The sequence below is a fragment of the Catharus ustulatus genome, chromosome 2, assembly GCF_009819885.2.
Source record: "Catharus ustulatus isolate bCatUst1 chromosome 2, bCatUst1.pri.v2, whole genome shotgun sequence".
Classification (NCBI taxonomy): domain Eukaryota; kingdom Metazoa; phylum Chordata; class Aves; order Passeriformes; family Turdidae; genus Catharus; species Catharus ustulatus.
The window spans coordinates 74726134-74754083 of record NC_046222.1 but is presented as its reverse complement, the minus strand read 5'-3'; the positions used below and the strand labels follow the sequence as shown (position 1 = coordinate 74754083).

The 27950-nt window shown below is 44.9% G+C and overlaps 1 protein-coding gene and 1 long non-coding RNA gene across 5 annotated transcripts; one reads left to right on the top strand and one right to left on the bottom strand.

The window, feature by feature from the left end:
- Positions 1–6813: 6813 nt before the first annotated feature.
- Positions 6814–13808, bottom strand: LOC116992777. The gene is made up of 3 exons (XR_004417105.1): positions 13727–13808; positions 12297–12435; positions 6814–7541 (listed from the first exon to the last, which is right to left on the bottom strand). It is a non-coding gene; the product is annotated as an uncharacterized LOC116992777 (long non-coding RNA).
- A 7251-nt stretch (positions 13809–21059) lies between these two features.
- On the top strand, positions 21060–27514 carry SPRY2 (sprouty RTK signaling antagonist 2). 4 transcript variants are annotated; one of them, XM_033052996.2, is made up of 3 exons: positions 22839–23874; positions 24539–24627; positions 25741–27514. In XM_033052996.2, the coding sequence occupies exon 3, from the start codon at positions 25792–25794 to the stop codon at positions 26725–26727; it is 936 nt and encodes a 311-aa protein (XP_032908887.1). In that variant the 5' UTR covers positions 22839–23874; positions 24539–24627; positions 25741–25791; the 3' UTR covers positions 26728–27514. The 4 variants fall into 4 exon arrangements, with proteins under 4 accessions (XP_032908885.1, XP_032908887.1, XP_032908888.1 ...); XM_033052994.2 differs by lacking the exons at positions 22839–23874; positions 24539–24627 and adding an exon at positions 21060–21836; XM_033052997.2 differs by lacking the exon at positions 24539–24627.
- Positions 27515–27950: the final 436 nt, after the last annotated feature.

Below are 27950 nucleotides of genomic sequence, written 5' to 3'. Positions count from 1 at the left end.
CAAATAGTGATGGCTTCTGGAATAACGAGACACATCATATCCAGAGACACCTACAGTAGTTTCACGAATACAAGCCGCACGGATTATAAGCCGCACCCCCGGTGCCTCGACAATGTTGCTGTCTTTGTCAATAGATAAGCCGCACCCCGAATATTAGCCGCACTTTCGTTCGTCGCGAGAATCCGTGCGCAGCTTTCACAAATTGGCCAATTAGTAAGAGGATCGCGGCATAGCGGGCTTTACTGGCTCGGGGCGGGGCCAGGCAGGCTCGGCCCGCTCATGGTTGCCGACGGGGCCGGGTGGCCCAGCTCAGCGCCACGGCTCGGCGGGGCTGGCCGGGTGGTGCTGCCGCCACCGCCGGGCTCGCTGGCCCCCCTCTCCCGTCAGCACCGCCCCGCTGCCGCGTTCGCTCGCCCGGCTGGCAGGGCTGCCGCCGCCGGGCTCGCCGTCCGCCCCGCTGCCGCTTTCGCTCGCCCCGCGCCGCGCCTCGCGAGCGCCGCGCCCGCCCCGCGGCGCTTTCGCGGCTCGCGGCTCGCGGCTCGCGGCTCGCGGCTCGCGGCTCGCGGCGGCGCTTTCGCGGCTCGCGGTTCGCGGCTCGCGGTTCGCGGCTCGCGGCTCGCGGCTCGCGGTTCGCGGCTCGCGGCGGCGCTTTCGCGGCTCGCGGCTCGCGGCTCGCGGCTCGCGGCTCGCGGTTCGCGGCTCGCGGCTCGCGGCTCGCGGTTCGCGGCTCGCGGTTCGCGGTTCGCGGCTCGCGGCTCGCGGTTCGCGGCTCGCGGCTCGCGGCGGCGCTTTCGCGGCTCGCGGTTCGCGGCTCGCGGTTCGCGGCTCGCGGCTCGCGGTTCGCGGCTCGCGGCTCGCGGCTCGCGGCTCGCGGCTCGCGGCTCGCGGCTCGCGGCGGCGCTTTCGCGGCTCGCGGTTCGCGGCTCGCGGTTCGCGGCTCGCGGCTCGCGGTTCGCGGCTCGCGGCGGCGCTTTCGCGGCTCGCGGCTCGCGGCTCGCGGCTCGCGGCTCGCGGTTCGCGGCTCGCGGTTCGCGGCTCGCGGTTCGCGGCTCGCGGTTCGCGGCTCGCGGCTCGCGGTTCGCGGCTCGCGGTTCGCGGCTCGCGGCTCGCGGCGGCGCTTTCGCGGCTCGCGGTTCGCGGCTCGCGGTTCGCGGCTCGCGGCTCGCGGCTCGCGGCTCGCGGCTCGCGGTTCGCGGCTCGCGGCTCGCGGTTCGCGGCTCGCGGCGGCGCTTTCGCGAGCGCCGCTTTCGCTCGCCCCGCCGGCAGGGCTGCCGCCGCCGCCACCAGGCTCGCCGGCCGCCCCCTCCCGTCTGCACCGCCGCCGCGTTTCCTCGCCCTGGCCGGCACTGCAGGCCCCCGCACCGCCGGGCTCCCCCACGCTGCTGGCCCCGATTATGCTGGGCTTCCCCCGCTGCCAGGCAGCCCCACCCGCCGGCCTTCCTGCTTCTGCCATGCTCCCCTGCACTGCTAGCCCCAGTTCTCCCGGGCTCCCCCGCCCTGCTGGCTCAGGCTCTGCCGCCCGCCCCCGACACTGCTGGCCCCGCCTCTGCCAGGCTTTCCCACCTCTGCCGGGGCCGGCCGGGCTCCAGCTTGGCTTGGGGCTGCCGCGGGCTCTCACTTCCGTGTTGGCAGCTTTTAGAATTTTGTTAATAGATTAGCCGCCCCGGAATATTAGCCGCACTTCCGGGTTTCCACCAAAATTTTGGTCAAATTGGTGCGGCTTGTATTCGTGAAATTACTGTACTTTTCTCCTGGGGGTATAAAATCAGCCTAATTTAGACTTAGAGATCTAACTTGTGCATACTTCAAGTGAGACAATATAACAGAATCTATAAGGAATTAATTAATGTACGTGTGTAATACGTGAAGTTGATTGCAAAATAAAAGAAAATTCAAAAATTCAGATGACAATATTTTTGGGTCTGTTTTTTGTGATTGGTAAAAGAATCATATCCTCTCTATGATAAGAGTATTCGTATTAGGTGCACCCTTTTGGTCTGATATTCTAACTTTTGCCAAATTCTACTCTAATCTTACTCTTACAAAGCTCCATGATAAGCATTGAATGTAAGACTTCCTCACACTGAAAAATACAAGCATACTTTAATACATGCAAGTGGAAGATCATACCCTTGTTGATGCCAAAATTCTCATGAACTTCACTATGACTAAGATTTCACCAGAAAAGTGTATAGAATAATGTAGGCTTCTTTTAGAAAACAAAGATGAATATTAGGTCCACTATTAGGAAAACATATAATACTGAGTTTTAATACCCTCTGAAATATAAGTGAAATAAATATCTTACTAGAAATGCCTATTGTTGACTGGTTAAGACAACAGAAAAAATAGAAAGTTTGGTAGACAAAGTTAATATTGACAAAGTAAGAAAATAAAAGATCTAGGAAATATTGTTGTTGTCCAATCTCTTCAATCAGAGGGGATGAAATGGGAAAATAAAATCCTAATTGCTGTCAGAAGTTTTAGACTGTATGTGCCACAGTGATGTGAGCTATCAAAAGAGTGCATTTTGAGACGTACTGTAGAGAAGGAAGAAAATAAATGATTAATACCTTTCATGGCACCACTGTGGGAACACGAGGAAGCCATCAATATAAATGAAAACGTGTTGCAGTTTTACTGGAAGATGTAACCACTGCCAACACACTGTCACTACAGTGGGCCCTGTCATCTCCAAAATGGACCAAACCTACTGGCTAGAAGCTGCAGGAAGAAATGTGCAGGAGATCTGTGTCTCAGGTTGGTTGAGGCTGTATCACATATGTGTGTGTGTGCCATGCTTTTTTCTGATGCCACACCAAACCACTTTGTCTTTACAGCAATCATACTCTTCTAATGGAAAGGAGAGCATAATCCATTTACCAGCAGATCTGACAGAAAAATTGGCATCACTGAATTTTTGGAAACCCAGTCTAAAATTAAAACATTTAATTTCATGCAGTCTGCTCAATTTGAAATGAACTTACAAGAACACTGCATTACTCAGTACAATAACTGTTAAAAAATCTAAGTTTTATAAAACTGTTTTTTAAGGAAAATACTATTTCTTTAGATAATTTATAATATAAACCATATAGTATTCACCTCGCAATTCAGGTAACACCTGCATGATGAGCATTGTTCACTAGTAACCAGTAATCTAAAATTACCCATTTCACTATGGACTCAGAAAAAGGATGAAAGTCCACTTCTATGTACCTATGTTTACAAAATGCTGCTGTGGTAATTATTTATTTCACTAGCAATGTGAGCCCATGAAAAACATAAAGAAAAATTAAAATTAATGACCATTATGATAAAATAGATACTTTTCTATCTGTGTTTTCCATTACACATAGAACGCTCACTTCTTTCCTAATACAAATAAAATGCTCTTTTATTTCTTTGCTGTTTATTTTTGTAGTTACAGCAACTCTAAAAGGATATTTAAGGCAGTAACTATCTCAGTGTTACAGCACTGTGGGTGAGAGGAAAGACCACTTAAAAAATGGGAAAGAAAAACGCTTCCCACTCATGAATATATTCTGAATTTCTTTACAGTCAGGTAAGACTTTTACCCCTACAGCTGTGACACCTACAGCTGCCACTGAAGTCAGCAAGAGAGAGAAAAAACTTAAGGACAAGAATGTCGGAACTACAAACATTTGAAAACAATTAATAACCAGCAGTATGAAATAACACCCAGGAAATGTCAAGCAAGAAGAAAATCAAATAACATAATCTATGCTTCATATTATATGTGTCAGAGGCCCCAGAGTGATAAAGATGTATGTAATCATATGATTACAAGTTGTAGTGTAAAGGGAGTGTTAAGGTTGTCAAGAGAATAAAGTTCCCTTACTTTAGCAGGCTTAATTTTTGCTCCTAGCAAATTTCACTGCTGGGGCTCTTTTGCTGGGTTTTTTTGGCTTGGGTATTTTTGGTTGGGTTTGTAGGGGAAGAAGGGGCTAGAGGGGGTTTTTTTTCTTCTTTTGTTTGTTTTGGGGTTTTTTTGATTTTAAGTGCAGATTTTTGGACCAGTGTAACTGTTCTTCTTGGAGGTCTGCAGCTCATGACTTCACTGGCAGTGACCCTGCAGAACAATAAACTCTGCAGTGAAGCTATTCCTGGAGACGAGGGGACAGGATGTTCTCATGTAGGCAGTATGCAATTATGCATTGTTATCTGGTGACAGCTGATCCAGCAGCCAGCACGCTGCAACACAAGCCAATGTTGTTCCTCGTACAGAAATGATAAACCTCCCTGCAGAACAGAGGTTAAATCTAGCAAAAGTATCCAAAGGAATAATCAGTTTCTCCATTTGCAGGTGTAAAGAAGAGGTTTATGACCACAGTTGCATTATTATTCCCTCTAATATTACCCTATATTATATTAGTTGGTCCAGTATGTATCTCTGGTATTGAACTAAACTTAAATAAATACTTTTTGTCTTTTCTGTCTTATACATACATATTGTATACATACAGCAATCCAATGTGTTTATATGAAATGCCAGTTTGTCATCAGTGCTCTCCCAATCCAAGGCTACAAAGAAATTTAGAGAAAGGAGTTGAATCACAATGATTTACACCTGACCTAATAAAAAGTTCTGTGATGAAGCTATCACAGTATTTAAAGATATCTACCTCCAAATTAGTCATCCTGGTTTCTTTTATAGCTGCTAGAGTGCACTTATATGATGTCTCTCATCTTAACCTGTAGCAGCCACCTGAAATACTCTAAAAATGCCTGCTTCTGTCCAACAATCATATACCATTAACAATAACCATAAGTTTCTGAAGACAAATTCCACATTTCCAGTGTAGCTACATATAAGGTTAAGTGTCTGGGAGATTATTTATGCTATTGAAATTGGAGAAAAAAGGGAAAAAAACCAGGAAGATAGAAAAATTCTTTGCAGTATGCAGAATTTTAAACATTCATTTTACCCATTAGCCTGTCTCTGATTCCTTCATCCTTATTAACTTCGGTACGTTCTTGGAAAGGAGGAAGTGCTGTCACAGTCTATCTGCCTTAGCACAGCAATGATTTCCTTCTTATGTGTGCAAGCATTTGAATCTCGTATTTGGGCATACCACTGTGTAAATCCAGTACTTGGATAAATGTTTGTACAAGGGCTCTCATAGATGTAGCTAGGGGGGCAGTTTCCAGCAGGATTGGAGTCATCCTTCGTCCATTCTACCCATGATAAACCCGTTATTCTTTTCCAGCATGCACAACCAATGCATATTATGTGAGCTGTTCAGACTCCCAACACTGATTCACCTTCATGCTACACAATTTCCTGACTACTGTGGGATGGGTTATATCTCAGATGTTATCTCAGGGAAAATAATTCCTATCTGATGTTGTAGTTGTCCTGAGGACTAGAACTGACCTATGGTAATCCCTTACGATACCCCTTAGGTAATCAGTTGGACGGTTTTGTTCCATGAATCAGGTGCTACTAATGAGCACACAAAAATAATACTAAATTAAGTAACATAATAAAATAATGTATTGTCCATAAAATCCATTACCCTCTGGGCTCAATGAATGCAAAATATTTTATTTGAGGTTATGCTTGAACAGCTACAGTAAACTGCAGAATGACTCCAAAATTCAGTCACCAGTAGAGGAAAATTTGTCTTCTGAGTGTGCATATATAAAGGTAATTTTTTTTGGTTTAGTATAATTTTGTGAGATGTAATACCAGCTGACTTTTGAAACCAGTGTATGATGCCGTTTCCTCCAAAATTTGGCACAAACCTTTAAGACAGACTGATATATGATCAAGCAGAATAGTGTCTGTGGTAGTTGTACTACTTATCAGGCTGCTAAACAAAATTATGGGAATAATAATTTTGGGAGTTATGTTTGCAATTTAGTCAACTAAATGAGATTACCATATGCAATGGGCTTACCCTGGTTGGATGCCAGGCACCCACCAAAGCTTCTCTATCACTCCCCTCCCCAGCTGAACAGGGAGAGAAAATATAATCATGGATCATAGTGTTAAAGATAGACAGAAAAGGGGAAGGAGTTTTTTCCTTTAAACCTATGGTTACTAAAGTAAATTGTGTATTTTGGTCTATTATTTGGCTTAAATTTTATACCACCCCAGTTCTGATTTCTTCATCAGCCTGCATCCTCCCAATTAAATGGAAGTTCATATTATGAGGTGGTGTTGCTTTAGGTTATACAATTTACCAGCCCGAAGCTGAGTTCAGACTGCACTTTTTTTCATTTTAGTATTCTTTGTTTAACTGCTTAACTTCAAAAAAAGGTCTTTCACCCATGTTCTCTTCACTTGGCTTCCTCTGCTTAACTGATGTGCAGTTCTTCCTTCTTCCTTCAGTCCTTCTAGATCCTAGCTGATCTCCTGAGCAGACAGAAATGGGGAAGCTGCCAGAGCAATACCAGGGCTTATTCCGCATGAGCTACTGGAGCAGCATTTTGAAGAATCCCAGCACTATATGCTTGTCTATTGAAAATACCTCCTTTTAAGTGCAAAATCTCATTTATTTTCATTTATTCAGCAATAATCTTTGGGAAGGGGAAGGAGTATTTTTGTGAGAATTGTGTATATAAGTTTAAATATCTTATTTCACTGTAGAACAGGAAAAACACATCATGCTGTAGTTACTTATCAGAAGCTGTTACAGAAGAGAAAGGAAAGAGAAAGAGAAAGAGAAAGAGAAAGAGAAAGAGAAAGAGAAAGAGAAAGAGAAAGAGAAAGAGAAAGAGAAAGAGAAAGAGAAAGAGAAAGAGAAAGAGAGAAAGAGAGAGTATAGATTTGTGGAGAGTGCTGAAATTTGTTAGGCCCTTCAGATCTAAGGAAAGAGAAGCCTTAGGGAAACCTAGATATGCATATATTTCTTTAATTGGTTTCAAGTGTGTTTTCTTTGAAGTGTCTCTGTACTAGGTAAAGATTCTGTTTCAGAAAATTTGTTTGGTCATAGTGTCAACCACTGTCATGGATTTTGGAGAGAGAAGAGTAAGTCAAACCTTCAAAATTAATTATAGTATTCTGGGACTGTAGCTAAGAACACTGCTTGAAGCTGAGAGTGTCCCAAATTTCTCCAAGAGTTATTTGATCTGTACTGTACGTGTACATTGATATTTTGTCCTTAGCCAACACTGAGGTTGGCTTCAGCCATGCCTGTCTGCATAAGATGTGCTTTCCCCATCTGCACTACACCAAAGCCTCTATATTATACCAAAGTAACACCTACTGCAATTTTTTTTTTTCTGAAGCTGTTAAGGATGTCCCCTCTGACAATATGGCTCTTCCAGCTATATCCTTGTTTGCAGGAAGCAATGTGGATAAAAAAGAGGCAGAAAATAGGAACAATGCACTGCAGTTGGGAAGCATCTTCATCACTTCCCTCCAGCAAGGACAGCAAAGAAGAATCACTGAGGCAGTGTCTGCACATCTCTCTCACTTCTGCTCCACTCTTCAAGGGACCTTTGCACTTCTTCCTCAAGTGGTACCTGCGATGGTTCAGTCATTCAAACAAAGTTCATGCACTGCTTCTTAGCTAAAGTTAAAAAAAAAAAAAACATATTTCTTGTTCGCTTACACCAATGTTTCCACAGCAAACAAAAGCATACCCAGATAAGAGAAGTAAAATATAAAATAATAGTGTATTGGCATTATTTCTTGTCAGAATCATAAAAAGTATTGCATAAAAAACTAGTTGGAAAATAATTTCTTCTTCAATTTGACAGTTAAAATCAGATAAATATAATTTCACAAATGAGAGATTTTAAAAATCACAACAGTTAAAAAAATTATGTGTAATAAATTGCAGCTCACTAAATCAATGCAAATGGTCATTTACTAAATGAAAATATTGCCATGTATTGCTATTTGTTAAAGGAAAAGCAAAACCTTTCTTAATATTCATGGAATCATTACATAAAGAGGTTACCTATATTAATAACATAAGAGCCTCCAAAACAGCTAGAATGAAAACCAAAATTCATAGAATAGCAACAGACAGCCTAGGTATGATTCTCATGGGAAAGAAATAAAAACAACCTGAAAAAAATAATAATATAGTGCTATTGCTCTGTTCTCTATCAATGATAACCTAAATATGTCTTTTTCCCTGCCTGTCTGTAGCTTATGTAACAAGAAGCAGTGTATCAGGCTAGACATAAATGCAGAATCATGCAGCCTATCTATACTTTCTGTTTCTTTCTCAAACCCTTGTTTCTGAAAACCAGAATGAGGGGATAAAACTCCTAAACGGCTTATTATTTATTGCACCTAACAAAAGCAGTGCCACTAAATGTATGAGATTTTTTGTGCTGAAATAGCATCAGCACCTTGTGTGCTAATCCATCTAGGAGAGGAAGGACTGGGTGCCCTGATGCCAGCAGAGGGAGCATAGAGCATTGCTTTTTGTGGGCTTCAAACCTGCAAGGGGAGCTTTGTCCTTTCCTGTTCCATTTTTTCCCTCAATTAAATGTTTTTAAAATTTAATGATCACATATTCCATGCTAAAAGCACCTTTTTATGAATCACAAATACATCTGTGAGGTAACACAGATACTTTCTGGAACACCAAGGAATACACAGGTAGGGAATTTCACCAAGATGAGACGTAAGATCCCCAGGGCATAGTGGCTCAATTGTATAATAAAAATGTATCTTCAAATCAGCCGCACTCAGCCGCACAACACGTGCTCAGGCACAGCAGGCACTGCACAGAGGGGAGATGCTGCTCTGCAGAGGGCATGTTTGTGCACATCTGCATGTCCAACACACCTGTGCCCAACCGGCTAGGGAAGGGGTGCGACCTGGGCGTTGGGAGAAGTAATTAGCTAATGAGCCTTATCTTCCTGTCGTTACTCAGGTAAAACTTCCATGTGTCTGAAGCCAAGTAACTGCACAACTTCTGAGGATGAAACACGTGATGTCTGCGCCTCTTGCACAGCTGACAACAGCAGGGCCTGCTCACCCCCTGACTCCAGACGGAGGAAAAACGTGTGTTAAGCCCTTCCACGCATTAGAAGATCCATACAAAGGACTCCAAAAAACTTAAAGACAGAGTTAATTAAGGCCTTTTCTTTTCCTCATGATTCTCATTATTGGATTCTCACAAAATTGGATCCCACTTTACCGTGCCTTCAAAGGAACTCTTGTTAAAGCAAACAGCAGCATCTCACAGGTTTTATTCCCAAGTGAAAAAGCTCATTGCAAAATGCAGCAGACAGACATATCCCTTGGCTCCCTGACTCTGCCTAAAACAGTCTGGAACCATAAAGTTTCCAGAAGTAGATTTTCATAAGTTGAAGCCTAAGGTTGTAGAGGATCTTCTCATGCACAGTTACAATTGCATATGTATGGCTGCCTTTTGTACATACAAATGGAGACTGTACGCTAGTGCATGTCTCAAAGGAATCTAGACAGTTATACAAAAACACACGAGTCTCCGTTTTTATTTTATGAGGTGAATTAAGTGAAGGGGGAAGAAGAAGGTGATGGGAAAAAGATGAAATTCAGACCTCATCAAAGTCAAGGGTAGTTTTCCTATAGACTTCAAAAGATTCAAAACTTCATCTGTTACATTTATGTCCTACTGAACCTAGAGATATGCTCAGAAACAGGTTTCAACCTCAATTCATTTGGCAGCCCAACTTCTTCCTGGTTGAATGGTGGAAGCACTGACAAGAATCTCAAAAGAAAATTTTACTGTGATCTAAATCAGTAGCTCCCAATTTTTTCTGTCTGTCTGGGGAAATACCTCCTTTTAAGAGCCACTAAGAGCCTTCTACCCCAGCACTTACAACTCATAGCCCAGGCTAGAGTGTTTATGGAGTTCTCCATTGGGCTGGCATGCAAACTAGCACCATGTTTCCCAGAAACAGTGAATTTGCTATGTAATTCATTCCCAAGCTGCTCCTGCAGCTACTCCTGGGAGTAGGCTACAAGCTGGACAAACTGAGTTTTCAGGTTGTATTCAGCCTATACCTTGCAGAATGGGTGTTTTTCCTCCAATTTCACACTGTTTACACTGATCTGACTAAGGACCTTTAACTGCCTTTCAACAGGGACTTACATCTTTCTTTTGAGGAGTGGGGGGGAAATGTGGAAAATGTTTCCCTCCATTGCCAAATTTAACCTTAGTCTATGCAAGTCCAACATTGTTTACACTTGCTGGACTTACAAACTGAGTAAAATCCTGACCACACTAAACTTGATGGCAAAACTCCCTTTGACTTTATTAGAGTCTAGATTTCACAACAAGTGTTAAGGGAGTGTGACTGCAAGACTGAGGCAAAGGCAAAGTAAAAGCAAGAACAGTTTCCTCACTGCAATCCAGAGAAAATGCATGGTTCTCCAGGGCAATAAGCCAAGCAATAAAAACTATATGTAAATATATGAATAAATTAAATGGATGCCCTCTTCAGACAGTTACTAGTTCTTGGCACTTTTTTCCCCATCTTGTCATCTACAGACATCTGCCCAGCTGCACTTTCTTCACACTTGACTGCCCAGTTAAGCTTCTCTGTCAGCCTTGCTGTCACTCCTCTTTCAGCACATGATGTCAGCTTTCCTGCCATCTTGATGTCACTTTTTCATAGGGCAGGATTCACAGCCTTAGCTCACAACCTGTTTGTACATCGGAAGAAAAATATTTGTCATACTTGCTTCTCATCCCCCATTAAAAATGAGCTTAGCTAAGTAGGAAAAGCCTGTCAGGAAACTACTGACATTGAGTTTCTCTCTTCCAGCAGTGCTCCAAAACACTGGATTCTTAATTCTGCCTACCCAAAGAGATGAGAAGAATTGAGAAGTGAAGCATTCAGCTCTGCTAGGGAATAAGCATACATATTCACATATTCTGTAATGGTTTTTCAAGTGCTCTTTTACATGTAGGTCAGTGAACAGCAGAGGTTTTGGTCTTAATTATTGTTTGGTTGTGGGATTCTTTTTCTCCACCGATCTAATGGTGGTTAAGTAATCATTTTGCACTGCTAGGCAAAGGCAATAGCAAACTTGTTAACTGGGTATTTTTATACTTCTCCCCAGCACAAGAGACACACCTTAAAGCCCCCAAGGTGGCAGGTTCTAAAATGCCATTCATTTTAACAGCAAAATATTGCTGTATTCACTGTGTCAGCAGACTTTGGGTTAGTTGGTATAATGTGACATATGAGAATGTGTAATTCTTGGTCACAGTAAAGGGAAGTAAGAAAACAGGTTTTTACAGCAAAAGCTTTCCCTCATGGGTTCCCTTTGCAGGACATGGATAACCTCTGACTTCCATATGGTGCTGAATTCTCAGAGGATGAAAGTGAGCAATGGTAAATCACCCCAGATGAGTATCTCCTCCTCAACATAATAAGTAGTTTATGTATCCGGCTGCAAAAGTGTTCTAGGAAGTTGCCAAACAGGAAGGAGATCCTTGCCTGGAGTAATTTGCAAGCTAAAGGCTGGATCCTACCAAAGCATCTGGTCTGAGGTTTTGAACAGCTTTTACTCCCATAAGATTTCAAAAGATATTTAGGAAGGCCATGTCTTACAGCATGCTGTAAGGTTTGGCTAAAATTGCCTGTAAACTAGTCTCAGGCACTTAGCAAGTCTATGTTACCTTAGCCTTTAAACTACGGCAGAAATGTGCTGTGGATAGATGAACTGAAACTACACCCACAAGGAAATGAAATTATATTAACAGACATACAAACATATAATATTGCAATTGAAAGACAGACAGTAACAATACTAAAAAAAAATTGAAAATATGCAAATCTTCCTTCCCATGGGCTGACCTACCAGTGCAATGTTGTTAAATTGATGGGTTAATGTCATAGAGTGAACTGTGCATATCACAGACTTAAACCTGCTACCACACACCTCCTTTCTCACGGCCATTTTTTTCAGTTAAATACCCTCTGTCCACCCTCAAGCCAACAGTGATATTCTTTATATTTTGTTAATAGGTGTAATGATAAAGAAATAAGAACATATATCCTACGCTATTTTTGCCTTGATTTTCACAGACCTCAAACCTCCACAAAAGTTTGATTTTCTCCTTACTTCATCCTCTGACTTTTCTTTCTTTCTTTTTTTAAAGAGTTACATTTCTGGCTAGAATACAATGCTTTAGTCACAGTGTGCAGACATTGCAGAACATTGCAAAGAATATTTGACCCCTGCTTTTCATTTCCTAAGTGCATCATCAGTTCCAAGCACTGAATATATTGGCAGAATTGGGCATTGCTAAACGGCAACACTAAGTCTAACAGATCTGGATTTTAGTTAGTTAGCATGCACTAACTACCTCATGTGATGGCAGGAAATGACAGCTCCAAGGCTGAAATCAGATCCAGGCAGGTGGGCTCCTAAAGGGGGTTGGTGCTAACACAAATGTTGGCCTGTGTGGATCCAGCTGCAGCAACAGAGCCTGAGGTTGCAAAGGCCTTAGGAGAAAAACATGCAGTTGTATTTAAAATGTAATGCATACAACAGATTACTATGCACACACATCATATATGATGTATCTATCATGCGTGGTGATGCATCAATTGGTTAAGGGCACTAAGTAAAGTACAGAGGTAGAGACTTGCCTATGGTGAGAATTACAACAGTACTTCTCAGGTGCAGGGTTTTTGTTCCCTAAATAAAGTGATGGGCTAAGTCCATTACATCTTTTTGGACTCCAGGATACAGAGTTCCTGTGAAAGAGAAGAATCAGAGTGAACAGCTTTCCTTTGCAAACCACGCAGATCACTTCCCTTGCTGTATGGAAGACAACGGATGAGTTACTCCAGTCATTGAAGCAGATGCAGAAACCAGGGGAAATGAGGAGATAAAAAGTCAATGCCCAAGGATTGGCTAATAGAGAAAGAAGTGTTGTAATTGCGAAATCACTCAAACTGCTTTGCCAAACTTTGACATGCTTGATTTCCTGTGCTTAAATAATTTTAGGCTTTTTTTAAAAAAAGGGGGGGATGGGCGGGGAGAGAGGGAGGGGAAGTGCAGAAAAATAACCAGCTGTTCCTTGTATAGTGCAGGAAACACGTATGATTTATTGCTTTAAGGTTATTTTTGAAGGGGCTGCTTGTGGCAGCCGGAGTGCCGGAGAAGTCACTGAGGCCTGTCCACTTGAAGGGCTCAAACTGTTTCCTGAACAGCCCTTCTTCACTCGTCACCTCCGACAGCTCCCATTGACAACGTGTGACTGGGGCCCCGGAGTGTTTTAAAGCCGCGGGGGGCCGGGCCGGACAATGGGGCTGTCAATTACCTTTTCCCCCGCCGTGAAAGGGGCCGGAGAACAATGTGCGGGCGGCGGGGGGGCTGTGCCGCCGCTCCGAGCCCGCCGCCCCCGCCGCCACAAGGTGCCGGAGGTGCCGCCCGGCCAGCCCCGAGCTGCCCCCGGCGCTGGAGGCAGCCTGCCCCGCATCCCCATCGCCATCCCCATCGCAGATCCCCATCCCCGTCGCCGCTCTCCAGCCCCATGCCATCTCCATCGCTATCGCCATCGCTATCCCCATCCCCATCGCCGCTCCCCCTTCCCATCCCCTTCCTCATTCTCATCCCCAGCCTCATCTCCATCCTCATCCCCCTCTCCATCGCCCTCCCCATCCCCTTCCTCATCCTCATGCCCATCCCCATCCCCATTCCCATCCCCATCCCCATCTCCATCCCCATCCCCATCCCCATCGCCGCTCCCCATCCCGCGCCCGAGGGGGAACGCCCAGGCTGCGCTACCTAGATTGTGCCTTTAAAAACTTCCTGTGTGCCTTGATGGCTTGCTGAGAGGACTGTCCATCATACAGGCGCTTTGTCTGGCAGTCACTGCCATTTGAATTTGACTGACTGAGGAAGCCCGAGTTATTTGTAAAGAACAACAAGGCTTTTCATTCATAATTTCAGTGGGGGGACAGGGTGCTAATGACTGAGCTTGAATAACCAGGGAATGCGGTATTCAAGGCAGGAAGAAGCCCAACTGGCTGCCAAATGAGAGGAAGGGAGGGGAGGGGGATGTAGGTGAAAGTGCTTGTGTGAAAAGGCAAACAATGAAATCGGGATCACACGCATGTATACAAATACAAATCAGGTTCTCAAAAGGTGAGACAGGCAAAGACAGAAGCAGGAAGGAGAGTGGAGGAAATTCACGTTTCTATTTCATTGACTTGCCTTCAGAATCAGCTTCTGCAATGCTAAATCCTAGAGGGTCTCAGCAAAAGGCAGCTCTCTTCCCTCCTGCCGCCCTCTCACCACAGAGAAAATGCTTTCCCTCTCCTAGTCCTTTTTACTGCCGAAAAAATCCTTGTTTTTTAAGTTGGGCTGAATGAAAATTTTGCCTTTGCAGCTTAAGCTCCAGCTTCGACCAAACTTGGAAGTACTACTAGCCTGGGCTGTGGCCCAGCATCTACCATTTGTACATATAATTTTACATATTGACCATCTAATTTAGACATATATTTACATATATTCTCTAAGTCTGCAAAGACTTTGTCTTCACAGAAGTCAGACTTTACCTGATGCAAAAGCTATTCAACCAAATAAAGGTTGTTGCCTTTATTTCTATTGTCTACATTGGAATTTTGAATAAGGCACTAACAGAAATTTCCTTAGCTAAAATGGATTTTATGGAGCCATAATTTGTGTCCCTGTGGAGAAAACAAATCTACAGAGCTAAGAAAGAAAATGGAAATTGAACAGCACATACTTTGGAAAACACAACTGCTTTGACACAACGTAAACTATCAGAACTGGATATAATTTATGCCAATTTGAATTGCGTTGTGAGTAAGCAACAATAAGAAAACTTAAAATATGTTAAACGGTTTAAACATTTAACTTCAAGAATGAAGGAACTTTTCCAGTGGACTTATTTTGCAGGCTTGTTCTGTCAGATGCAGTGGATTTATTGTCTATGTTTGTAACAATTTCCAACGCTTCCTTTAACTTTCATTAATTAGAACACCATCCTAGGAGCTGCTCTGGACAGCTGGATTCCCTCCCTGGCTTGGAGCACATAATACTTTCACTTAGGCTCCAGAAGGAGTCAGGGAGGAACAGCTCCAAGATCCAGCTTCTCTGTTAATTTCTGCCTTTGTCTCTATGGAACTTTTGAAAGTAATAGACCTACTTAAAATACAGGAAAAGATGATTACAAAACCACAAATGAGATAGGAGTAACTACACCAGATGCAGAGATGGAATTTTAGAGGAACTCTTTAATCAAGGGGTGGGAGCGGATGCTCCTGCAGAGATAACCTTGTTTAGATAAACAAATATTTTGTCCTCTTCCCTCTCAAAGTAAGATAATTGTCTAACAGTTCATACTTTTTTAAAGTGTTCTGATTCTATCAGACACAGATTCTGAAATAGACTCTGGAGATCAGAAGGAAATTAACACCTTGGGCCTCCATGGGAAGCAGCATGTACACAGCAGAGACTGGTCTGGGACCTGAGGATCCAAGCTCTTGCTTTTGAGATAAGTTATCTCTTTCTTTCTTCCCTGTTTTTTTTTTTCTCACCTCTAAAATGGACAGTGACATCTCCTGAAAATTAGCTTGAGATCTGTGGAGAAAACTGTGGTAGAATATCCAGCATTTTAATTATTGTCATTGATGTTGCTATTACAACCAAGGAAAAAAAGACAGTACAGATCTGACAACAGGATCAGGGTATTTCACAATCGTCAATATTTTTTTTTAATTGATGTAACGATATAAACATATTTTATTTTTATTTTGTTCTGATTTTCAGTCAAGTGATGAGGAAACACCAGTTTTTATTTCCCTTTTTGTGCAAAATTCATTAGTCTCTAGGAAATTATTCTGTCCTGCATACATCACCTCTGCTTTCAGGATGTGCTTGTATGCTTGTATGCTTGTACTCACATGAACACAAATCTTCCACAACTGAGGAAAAAAAAAAAATAATCTCAGTAAATAGGATAAACATGATACTTTTTTTTTAACATTTGCTCTCTCTGCTTGCTTTTGTTTGCAGCAAAATCTGTAAGTCTGAATTGTAAGTATGCCTTGCCTGACTTTCAAGATTTATGTTACCAATTGCAAATGTCTAGGAGTACTTTTTTAACTCCAGCCTCCAATGCAGAAAAATACCTTGTGTTCTGGGAGCAGAGTGGCCATCACAGAATGGAGGTCCAGAGCAGGCTTCTTCCAACTCCACTGCTCACAGTACCCAAGACACTCATTTACCTTTCTACTACACTGCATTTAGAGCTAGTTCAGGTATCTCTACATCAGTGGTTTTCTAACTGTGATCTGTGAATTCCTATGGACCACTTCTAAATGGGAGGTCTCGTAATTAACAATTTTCTAAAAAAGTCTGTGCTTCCCTTATGGTTTTCTTTCTCTTCTAAAGCACAGAAAAAGTCTACAGACTGAAGAAATATGAAAACTACTGCTGCAAACCACAGAAGAGATGTGATAAGTCTCTTCATAAAACCTTTTTTCAAATTTTCCATGACTTCTAACATTCATGTCTTCTGTTTCTTCTGAGTCACTTTAATTCCAGGTCAACACAACAAATGTCTGCATCCTGCTGCAAAATATTTTGGGAATTCCCAAACTAGGGCTTTTTCACATTTTAATAGGCAATTGGTTGATTTTGCATAAAATTCTAGTATAGTCAAGCCCAGTGCTATGTAACCTCTAACTGAATGAATCTAGGAAGTGCAGTGTTTCAAACACTAACAGACAAGGCCTCTCTGTGTTGCCATTCTCATGATTACTTCCACCAAGGAAATAAAAAATATTAGGAGGAATACCCTACCAAAAACAAATACACCATATACGCCATAAAAAGCCTGCTACAATACCAGCTTAGCAAATAAACTTCACTTAGTCCCAATCCGTAGCAAATTGTCCCACTTATGAACATTTGGTCTCAAGGTATTTGAGAAGAGAGAATTAATTATAAAATACATTCTATAAGCTAAAAAGGTTTATAAAGTTGAATTAAAAAAAACAATGCTGATTGTATCGAGGACACAAATATAACCAAATAACATTGAATGACACATCAAAGAACATACTAGCTTTATTAGAACAATTTACATGCAAAAGCTCCACATTATATTACAAGTACTAAATGTATGTATCCTTCAGTATAATTTCAGAAGGATCAGGAAAGGGATTTGTTTATTCTGTACGTTTACATAAGTGTATTTGGTGTTCAACAAGAAAATATCTCTCTGGCAACTGTCCCTGTATATACTGGGGCAATCATCAGGTGGGATAAAGTTACACAGGCTCTGGCCTATATTACCTTTAAGGAAGGTGTCTATCATAAGCTAAATCTGAAAATAGTAACTTAATCAGAGAAGATCTGGGCATCACTAAAAGCAGGAGCCTAAATCTCTGAGCAGCTGCAGATCTTGTGCATTCCCAACCAGAGTGGCAGGTATCAGTTCTTCCATACGTAACAGTGCTGATCCTTGTCCCACCAGACTGTGTTCCTAGAACACAAGATTCATTTCCCCCCTCTTCTCAGGGAAGAGAATTCCAGGATTTCCTTCAGGTAAACTACAACAAAAATTGCAAAAGCAAAACTAACAGTACTGAGTCAAGGATCTAATTTTCTTCATAAATACATTTAGCTGTTTACAGTGTGGTGTGTTTGACCCTCTGCTTCTCTCTACGATTTATCTAAGTGGCCTTATCAGACTGAGAACCTCAGTGAAATATCAGTAGGCAAAAAAAGCTTTACACTTTTAAAAAGCTCTATAATTCCTTTATATACTTCAGCTTATTCAGAGTCACAAACACGGAAGATAATCAATTAAAGGTTTACATTTCAATGGAACTTCTGGGCATTAGAAGCAGTGTGCAGCCAAACTTAGTCCTTTTAGGATGTGCAGAATCAATATTCCCATATAATTGCATTAACTCATGAGATAATGCACGAAATGTTCTCAAAGTCAGCAAAGTACTGCATTTTCATTCCCTTGCAGGAAGAACTCCTTATGAATGAACTTCCCTCCCTTTTCAAAATAAAGGGGGAAACCACTTTTTTTCACGTCCTGGCCTGAAAATTGAAGCAAGTAAAAACTTGTGGTACAATTTCAGGATGAAGCAGAAAAGTTTCAGCTGTTTCAGATGGGTGTCTGTCATGTCATACACTTTTCAAATGTATGTGGCCCGTTTTTCACCTGAAGCCACTGGAATTTCTGCTACTCAAATATATCATGAATATGCAACACCTATACACATATAAATATACATATAAATATGTATGTTGGTGTGTACAAATACATATATATACATACACACAACAGTTACATTTCTCTGCTGAGAATAAACTCAAGAACTTCATCTCAAAAAACAAGGTCTGCTTGGATTAAAAGGAAAAAAAAAATAAATCATGCAGTGGTTAGAGCAAACCACTAGGGGAAACATAATCACATGCATTAAGCCACTCTCCGTGACAAGAAATGTGAATGACACATGAAATCCTCCAAAAGCTGGTTCCAAGGTACCATCAGATTAAAAACCTGAGAAATCAGCATTGAGGTTCCAACACGAACATGCACAAGCACACGCACATAAAAGAGCACACTTAATTTTTTATGAGGATTTGTGCACTATTTTTGTTTATGTTTGCGCCAGTTAGCTCACAGATCTTTGCAAGTGTAAAGCTTCTTTTTCAGTCATTAGTACCAGGATGCTGTATTTTGGGGGGTTTTACTGGCTTTATTTTTGGGGCTTTTTATTTTTCTTCTTTTGAGTTATAACACACTGATGCTTCACCATTTTGCATGCACGACTGGGTCTGTGAATAAAAATAGCTTCGCCTCACTGTTTTCAGATCTGTCTTTGAGACTACTCTCTGAATTAAGCGTATACACCTGTAGTTGAGAACTGGTGTGGGAATTGATGGTTGCACTACTGACCGAAGGATTTTAAAATGTTATAAACTTTCCAGTTTAAAACACTATTTATGTAGTCAATATAAACGATGACAAATAATTTAACAGACCTTTCCCATGTGTATAGGCTTGCACAAAAACTTCTTACCCTATTTTTGACTTTGCTATTTAGAAGGAAGCAATTTTTGTCATCTGCAGTCAGGGGAATATTCTGTTTTCTGTTTCCTGGATATTTTAACCCATACTTGTCTCTCACAGCTGAACACCGTGGGTTGCCTTGTTGACACAGAGCGCGCAGCCTACACAGGGCATATCTCCGAGGAGTGTGCATCATGCGCACCATGCCCGGTGCATCCTCACGGAAACGCCAGGCCGCTGCTGCCCCGTCCCGCGGGGATGCTCCGGGCAGCCCGTGGCTCCCTGCGGCGCTGCCCGGCGCCGGGGCCGCTGCCCCCGCGGAGCCGCCCTGACCCGCCGCCCCCCGCCCGGCGCCGCGCTCCCTCTGCCGGGCGCAGCGGCCGCGCCGCCGCCGCTCCCCGGAGCCCCGCGGGTAACCCAGCCCCACCGGGCTGCGGCTCGGGCCCGGGGGCAGCCCCCGCCCCGGCGGGAGAGCGCTCCGTCTGCCGGGCCGGGGGTCGAACGGGGTTGGGCAGGGGATGGCCGGCCTGCAGCAGTTCTGTGCGGGCTAGGGAGCCATGGGACACGCTTGAAAGGAAAGAAGCGAGCCCCGTTTAACTCCGGCAGACCTTACTGTCACTCAAGTATGGAAAATAGTTTGCAGGTTCAGAATAGTACTGTGGAAGATCGGATGCTTGAGTATAAAACCAGGAAAACCCGAAGGCCGTTCATGCGAGACACAGCCCTCCTCATTTGCACGTCTTTATGAGGAATGACCATCCCCTCCACAGAGCGGTGACCAGCAGGTGTAGGAGAGGAAGTGCCTGCGAAATCGCCTCAGGGCTGGTTGGGCTTTGCACTTAGGGCTGTCCATGCGAACAGCGCAGCGATCCCTGCCTTGCACACGGTGTGTATTTTAAGCAGTTCCACGCATGACACGGGGACACCGGCGCTCGGTGCTTGCCTGCCTGGGGACAGGGGTGCGCGTACAGATACGCGTCAGCGCAAGATGCCCGCGTCCGACCTGCCACAGCGGCCCCCCGTCAGTGCTTCAGCTCGTACCAAAGGGACCGAGCTGTAGCCGTGCCAGGAACCGCCCAGAAGACAAACAGTCACGTTCGCGAGCTGCTCGCAGACCGTGTCCCCCGCACGGATGGCAACTAAAATAAAACTGGGGGGGCCGGAGGGGGAAGTTTGCAGGGGTTTTTTAACTTACTGGAAAAAACCCCCACACCTCCAGGTCCCTCCGCACAGGCGAGGGGACCCCGCGGATGGCAGGGACGCGGCGCACCCCGCGGGCAGGCGCCCGAGGCGCGGGGACCTGCCGCCCGCTCCGCCCCGCTCCGCGCCCCGCGGGCCCCGCTCCGCGCTCCCGCCCGGGCACGGGGGCGCCCTCCGCGCCGCCTAATCGCATTAATCCGCGGGACAATGCCCCAAGTAATCACCCTTCCTGCTCCCTGCGCGGCCGGCGACCGGCGGCTGGAAAGGGCGAAGCGGGGGAGGGGAGGGGCAGAAAGTGTAAACTTTTATTGCACTCGGTGAAGAAAAACGGGTGGGAGGCAACGGGGAGCACTTGGACACAGGTCTCCCGATCGCCAGCAGCGGCGGGGAAAGCGCGCCTTCCTCCCCGCGAGAAGCGAGTTCCCCTCGGTTTTCCTGCAAACCTATCGCCGCCTGCCTCTGAGTAAATACACGAGCACAAAAGCAACCCCGAGCGGCGTGAGACCGCGCACGGAGCAGCCTCCCGTGAGCACAGGCTGCGGCGAGGCCCCGGCAGCGCGGCTGCCGCTCGCCCCGCGCAGCGCGGGGAGCGCCGCGGACGGGCCGGGGCCGGGGCCGGGACGGCCAGACTGGCTCGGCGGCGGCAGCGCTGCCCTTTTGAATGCCTCCCGCAGTTCAGAGTGCTGGCAGGGCGCTGGGAGCGCCAGTGAATGTAGCCCCGCAGAGCCAATGAGCTGGGACCGGATGCGATATATCCTCTGGGACAACAACTGCTCTGTTCCTCCTCAGATCCACATGACGCCATTTACTGCTGCTTTTGCAGAGAGATCACCCTACCTCCTCCGGAAAGAAAAAGAGAGAGAGGGAGAGAGCGAGCGAGCAGAAAAACGCCGAGCCCCTACAGCTCAGATCTCAAATCTTCCTCCTCCTCCTCCACCTCCTCCAAACACACAACAACAACCACCACCACAAATCCGCTGCGCTCCCAAAACACCCCCCCGATTGCAAACCACAGAACTGCCTGCAACACACACACGCTCGCAGAGGGAGCGAGAAAGCTAAGAGGGAGAGAGGGGAGAGGAGCCTGCAGCAAGCAGCTTCTCAGCAGAACGGCTACATTGCACAAGCTGCTTCTTTGGAGGAGCTCAGTGGAAGAAAGCTCTGGGATTTTATTTTAGATCCACCTTATTTTGTTTTCTTTGGCTTTTCCCTTTCCTCTTGATCAATTTGCAACAGCAACAAAAAAAGTGACTTGGTGTTGGCGATTCGGCCTCCTGTTCATTGAGGAAAAGAAAAGGAAAGTGTGTGTGTTTTTAAGACTGAGTGATCTCTTTTTAGGAGCAAAGAAAACCCACCCCGATTCGGAGAGGTGTTTTGATTATTATTATTATTATAGTATATACACGCACACGTATTTATAATCGATCTGGGGAGAGGCACCTAACTTTGCTCTGGACTTTTTTTTTATTATTATTTTTAACATGGTGATCATTCTTACTCTAATTTGCAAGTTGGACTAAAGCAGAGTTTGGAAAAGAATTTTTTTTTTGCTTTAGGGCTGGATTTATTTGCAAACCGCAGGAAGAAGAAAATACAAGCGAGAGAGGGGTTTGGTGCAGCGCCGCGATCACGGTGAGAGCCTTTTCCTTCTTTGCAAAACAAGCTTTTCAGTAACCTCCTCCCCCCCCCCTCCCTTGGTTGCTCCAAGAAAACTCGTGGAAATGTTTGAGGCCGATCCCTTTTCCATTCGTACAGGTTCTCCCTCTCCCCCCCTTCCCTTCTCCTTCCTTTCTCAGAGAGGAGCTGGAGGTGGGATTTCGGAGCGGTTTCTCTGCGGGGAGGGGTGGGGGAGCTCCACGGACTTTGCGGGGTGCCCCGGGGGTGCGGAAGGCTGCGCGGGGGGCGGAGGGCTGCGCGGGGAATGCCTGGGGGGCTGCCAGCGGAGCGGGGGGTGCGCTCGGAGGAGCCGCGGCTCCGGCGTGTTCTGGCTGCAGTGGGGAGCCGGGCACGGGAGGTCCTGCGCGCTCCTGCCTCGCTGGGCACGCGTGGGTTTCCGACAAGCCCCGGGGAGGTGAAGGGAGGGCGCAGCGCGCTTGGAGCGGCGGGGCTGTTTGTGCCCCGCTCCTGGGGGAGAAGGGGCAACCCGCCTTTCAGTGCGTGATTTACGCCTGTCTCTAGTGGCGTCAGGAGATTCGTGCGATTCGGAAGTGAGTGCACGTCTGGTACAAAATATATGTGTGTGTGTATGTGGATGTGTGTGTACGTTTAGATAGCTCTCCCGTGATGAAATTAATTCGATCTGTAAGATGAGGAAAGTCCTTCCCTAGGTTCTTCTGTGCAGGGAGCATGTGTGGAGGCAAGGAAAAACCATAATTTTTACTTCTTTTTTTTTTCTTGGTGGGCTTACTTTGTGACAGACCCCTTCCCCCATCAAAAAAAAAAAAAAAAAAAAAAAAGGCTGCTGGTGTTTTCAGCAAGCTATTTGTGTGTCACTTTGCCCCACCCCGATGGTAAAGTCCCTTTTGCCCTAATCCATAGTCTGATCACACACTCGGCCCTTAATGGGGGTTTCAAAGCACTTTGAAAGAAGAGGAGGTGGTTGGTGTGTGTGCGGTGGGAAGGGGGTGGGGGTGCCTTGTACAGGCTCCGGCCACTAAACAGGAATTCACGGGCAGAGGACTTCTCTCCCTTAGGCTTCGCCCTTCCCCGGCCAGCGGTACACGGGTTTTTTCCACAGCACGCAAAAAGCCCCTCGCGTTTTAAACCTCCCCAAGTGTGCCGAACGAGAAACCCGTCCCCTTCGTTTACCCTTTTGCCAAGCCCAGCTAAGAAAAGTTAGCAATCTTGGCACTTGAGCTCGGTGAGAGTGGACTTTGCCTCTTAGAAGTAGGGAATCGTGTTATCACACACATGCACACACAAAAAGGCAAATCTGCTTTTCTTGCTCTTGGCGGATGCAAAGGGGAGAAGTGCTAGGTCAGAGGAGGGAGACATGTACCCTCCCTTAAGGATTTTCAGGCAAATGTAGGTTTGCAAATAAATGTGCTGGTTCTTTGCATCCTGTCCTGTTAGCGGATCTATCAAGGGGAGCAAAACCGGGGAGCACCCGGCTCGGCCTGATGCTCCACTGGAAATGCCTCCTGGGTCCCTCCGGGCTGGGGCGGAGCGGGGCGGGCTGAAGGTCAGGCAATTTGCAGAATATGCGTAAAATAAGAGGAGCTTTTGCAGCGGCTGGCTTTGTGAAGTTGAATGGGTGCTTAGGGCAAGGCGAGAGGGGGTAATCTGCCTTTTGCCCAGCTGTCCCGGAGGTGTTGTCTGAACCGTCTGCGGGGCGCCTGGCACTTCCCGGGAGGGGAAGCTCCTTTAGCATCTCCCGGGGGAGGGCAGGGGGGAAGAGTTAAAAGGAAGCATGGGTTTGACTTTCTGATAAGGCGGCTGAAGCAGCCCCCTCCCACCTCCCGGCCCGGAGGATGTCTCCTGGTTATCTCCAGGTTGTCTGCACTCTCCGGCGGGCGAGGGGCTGTCGCCTCCCACCTGCTGCGCGCCCCCCGCCCGAGATGGAGCTGGAGGCGGGGAGGGAAGCGGAGACCGGAGGTTGCTTTTCCAGCTCCCACCTTGGCGTCTGAGGGGGCTCCGCCACCGATCCCGGGCTTGTCTGAAGCGCCTTCAGGTCAGGGTCAGCTCTGCTTTTGCACTGGGTTGTCGTTTCTGGAGAGGCACGGGCTGATCCGGCGGACTCTCTAGGCTGGCTGGGGCTGGTGGAAACCTGGGCGTGGAGGACAGATAGGGCTGCCAATTCCTCTCAAGAATGGGGAAAGCATTTTATTTTCTATTATTTTTTATCTCCAGACAGTTTCAGAAGAGGGGAACGTGTGCTTAGGCTGTTGGTTGAAACTTTTGGTATGGCAGAGGTTTTAATTTGAAAAAAAGGATAAATGCTTCACGTCAAGTTCACGAGACTTTTTTTTTTTTTTTTTTTTTTTTTTTTTTTTTTTTTTGGGTAGGGGGGTGGGAAGCAGGGAAGGAACTGAACACCGTAACATACATCCTGTGTACAAAACCAGGATTCAGCAGTCTTTAAAATAAGTGGTCACTCTTAAAAGTTAGACAGTTGTCTACATGTATTTATTTTTAGGGGTTTTTTTAAAAGAAAAACACACTTGAAGGAGAGGAGCCAGGAGTTAAGAGGTTAAATGTTTTTTATTGATGTTAGAATAAAGACAGTGTCTTGAGATACTCTTTGTTAAACTGTTTGGCTATATTTTATTATACTCCAGTACAGTATTATTGTTGGTAACTGATGTGTACTGAGTAACATATGGTGCTCTTTCTAGGTATAATTGAAGACATTGTGTGGTCCTTGTAACAAGTTTGGTTCCTACTTGGCTTTAATTGCAAAATACTGTTGCGGATTTTTGTATAGGTAATTGGATTTTGGAGCCACTTTAAGATATGATAAAGGCAAAACAAATATTAACTAATTTAGAGGGCAGTACTTGAAACTTGTGCATGTTGTAGTTAGTGTGGTAGTTATTTGCAAGTTCTCATCTTCTGTGTTTTTTACTGGGTTTTCATTTAAATTCTAAAGTCTGCCTATCTACTTTGTAATTAACGTCCTTTCAAGTAATATTCACAATCAAGTAAATTTCTTGGATACTGGCATTATTTGATTATGTTATGCATGCCTCTATCCCACAAGCCTCTCCTGATAATATTTACAATTTGAAGTGTAGTCTATGGAATTTTTTACACATTAAAAAACACCAACCAAACCTAAACAACTGTGGTAGCATTGCTTTTGTAGTATTGAGCCTTAAAATAACAATCACAGTGGTGTGCACCAGTATGACACACACTAAAATACTGGAGAGAGATATTTTTACTTGTGCTGTTGAAGTTTTTGGTAGCACTAACTCATTTAATGTCTAACCTCAAACATTTTATTGCTATTTAGTGTTTTTCTTGGGACCATTGGTATTAAACTAAAATTTCCTATTTACATCATGTAAAGTTTAATGTGTAAAGAGACTAGCCTACCAAAATATTACCCAGTTTTAAACAAAATTGGAGAATTATATGTCTGTCATCAGCAGGTCACATTACACTTGCTAAATACTTGCAGGATAGTTTGGTTGGTTTTTTTTTTTAGTATAAAGTTTTCAGTAGCCTGATGCAAAAAGAGGTGTCACTTCAAGTGGCTGAAATGAAATCACTTTAAAAGCCATGGCCTGACCAGAAGATGGTCTGGGAAGCCTCAGTTAGCAAGAGTAATACCTAGGCTTTCCAGGGCTACCAGCTAAGCTGCATGGTCCTAGGAAAGAATCCCCTTAAGCTCTCCACAGCAGTAGGCAGAACAGGCCAAGGGAAGTGCACTCAGCTGACCAGTGCCTGTGCTTGTCCCAGATGTGACTCCTTTTTTTAATGGCTGATGCATTACTTGATTGTCTGCAGTGCTGTGGGGTCCTGCAGGCTTGAAAGGCTGCTGGAGAGAGCATGAGATGTGTTGCAATAGTGAATCCTCTCTTTGTTGCTCCAGGATTTCAGATGTGTTCTAAGCCTGGCGGGGTGAGCAAGCTTCTGGGCACTGATGGAGACTCAGCACGGCAGTGGGTCGCAGCCCTTACTACAGGCTCGGCGTGACAGTGGGAGAGCGCACGGGGAGCCCGACCTGCGGGATGTCCTGATGCAGCAGGTCCACGTCTTGTCGTTGGACCAGATCAGAGCCATCCGAAACACGAATGAATACACGGAGGGACCTACGGTGGCTCCACGGCCGGGGGTCAAGTCTTCTCCTCGGGTGACAACCCAACCCAAAAATGAAAGGCCCCATGGCTTGCCTGAGCATCGTCATTTTAGCCGGATCCAGCACACACAAACGCACACATCTCCTCGAGCGCCTCTGTCCCGATCCATCAGCACAGTCAGCACAGGTTCACGGAGCAGTACGAGGACAAGTACGAGCAGTAATTCCTCAGAGCAAAGACTTCTGGGATCATCTTCGGGGCCAGTTGCTGATGGGATAGTCCGAATGCAGCCCAAGTCCGAGCTCAAGTCGAGTGAGCTGAAGCCACTGAGCAAAGAAGACTTGGGAGCACACAGCTACAGGTGTGAGGACTGTGGAAAGTGTAAGTGTAAGGAGTGCACTTATCCAAGGACCCTCCCCTCATGTTGGATCTGCGACAAGCAGTGTCTTTGCTCAGCCCAGAACGTGGTTGATTACGGGACTTGCGTTTGCTGTGTGAAGGGCCTCTTCTATCACTGCTCTAACGATGACGAGGACAACTGTGCTGACAACCCCTGCTCCTGCAGTCAGTCACATTGCTGCACTAGGTGGTCCGCCATGGGTGTAGTGTCCCTCTTTCTGCCTTGCTTGTGGTGTTACTTACCAGCCAAGGGTTGCCTTAAGTTGTGCCAGGGCTGTTACGACCGGGTAAATCGGCCTGGGTGCCGCTGTAAACACTCCAACACCGTTTGCTGCAAAGTTCCCAGCGTGCCCCCCAGGAACTTTGAAAAGCCAACATAGCATCACTAGCCAGAAATACTAAAGTAACAAGGATTATTATTTTAACATACATATGCAACCTAAGCAGCTATGGTCTTGGCACTGTAGTAGAAGGGTTGGGGATGAACTTTGCTGTTTGCAGTGAAATGCTTTTCTGTGTGTGTGCCATCTTAACTGATACGCTTGTTAGAATCCAGCTAGTGGCATACAGGGGAAAAAAAAGGGATGCAGTACATTGTGACCCACATATTGCATAAGCTAAAGCAACACAGACACTCCTAGGCAACTCTATTGTTTGTGAATAGTACTTGCAAAATTTGTAAATTAGCAAATGACTCCTTTTTTTTTTCATTGTTTTCTGCCAGAGATAATGTGCTATATTTTTGTATATACAATAATATTTTCAACTGTGAAAAGTAAGTGCTGTCATAAGACATGGCACAGTCACAAAATATTATACTAATATGTTGTACATTCAGAAGAATGTGAATCAATCAGTATGTTTTTAGATTGTATTTTGTCTTACGGAAGCCTTCTATTACAAGACTTTGATTTCCCTTTGGACTTCATGTATATTGTACAGTTACAGTAAAATTCAGCCTTTATTTTCTAATTTTTTCAACATATTGTTTAGTGTAAAGAATATTTATTTGAAGTTTTATTATTTTATAAAAAGAAATATTTATTTTAAGAGGCATCTTACAAATGTCACCCCTTTTTATGAGGACATCATAGTTGCTGCAAATAAGGGGTGAACGATGCATATGTTCACTATAAAATAGAAAATATATTAACGTTTGAAATTAAACTGGGCTACTTGTCATTTTTTCCCCCATTTGTTGTTTTGAGTTGGGAGAATTGGTACTTCTAATTGCAAACTTCACAATATTATAGTCACAGTGAGCCTAATGTGAAACCAAAAAGATTTTTTAAGTGTATTCTTTTGTTCTTGTTTACTTCACCTGAAAACAGTGCAGGATTTTTGCTCCCTTCCTTTGCACAAATGTCCCGTATACTGTTCATACAACAGAAAAGGAAAATGAACATAGGAAAATGCATTAATTCGTTCCAGACTAGGACTAATAGGCACTGAAAGCTTGACCTATTCTATAAGTGATGAGCTTTTGTGCTTCAAATAGGAAATAAGTAATCATTCACAAAAAATGTTAGGCTTGCATGGCTTTACTCAGTGAGAGAGAGGCGGAAAAAAAATGTAATTAATACGGTCAATGCAAATAGCTTGC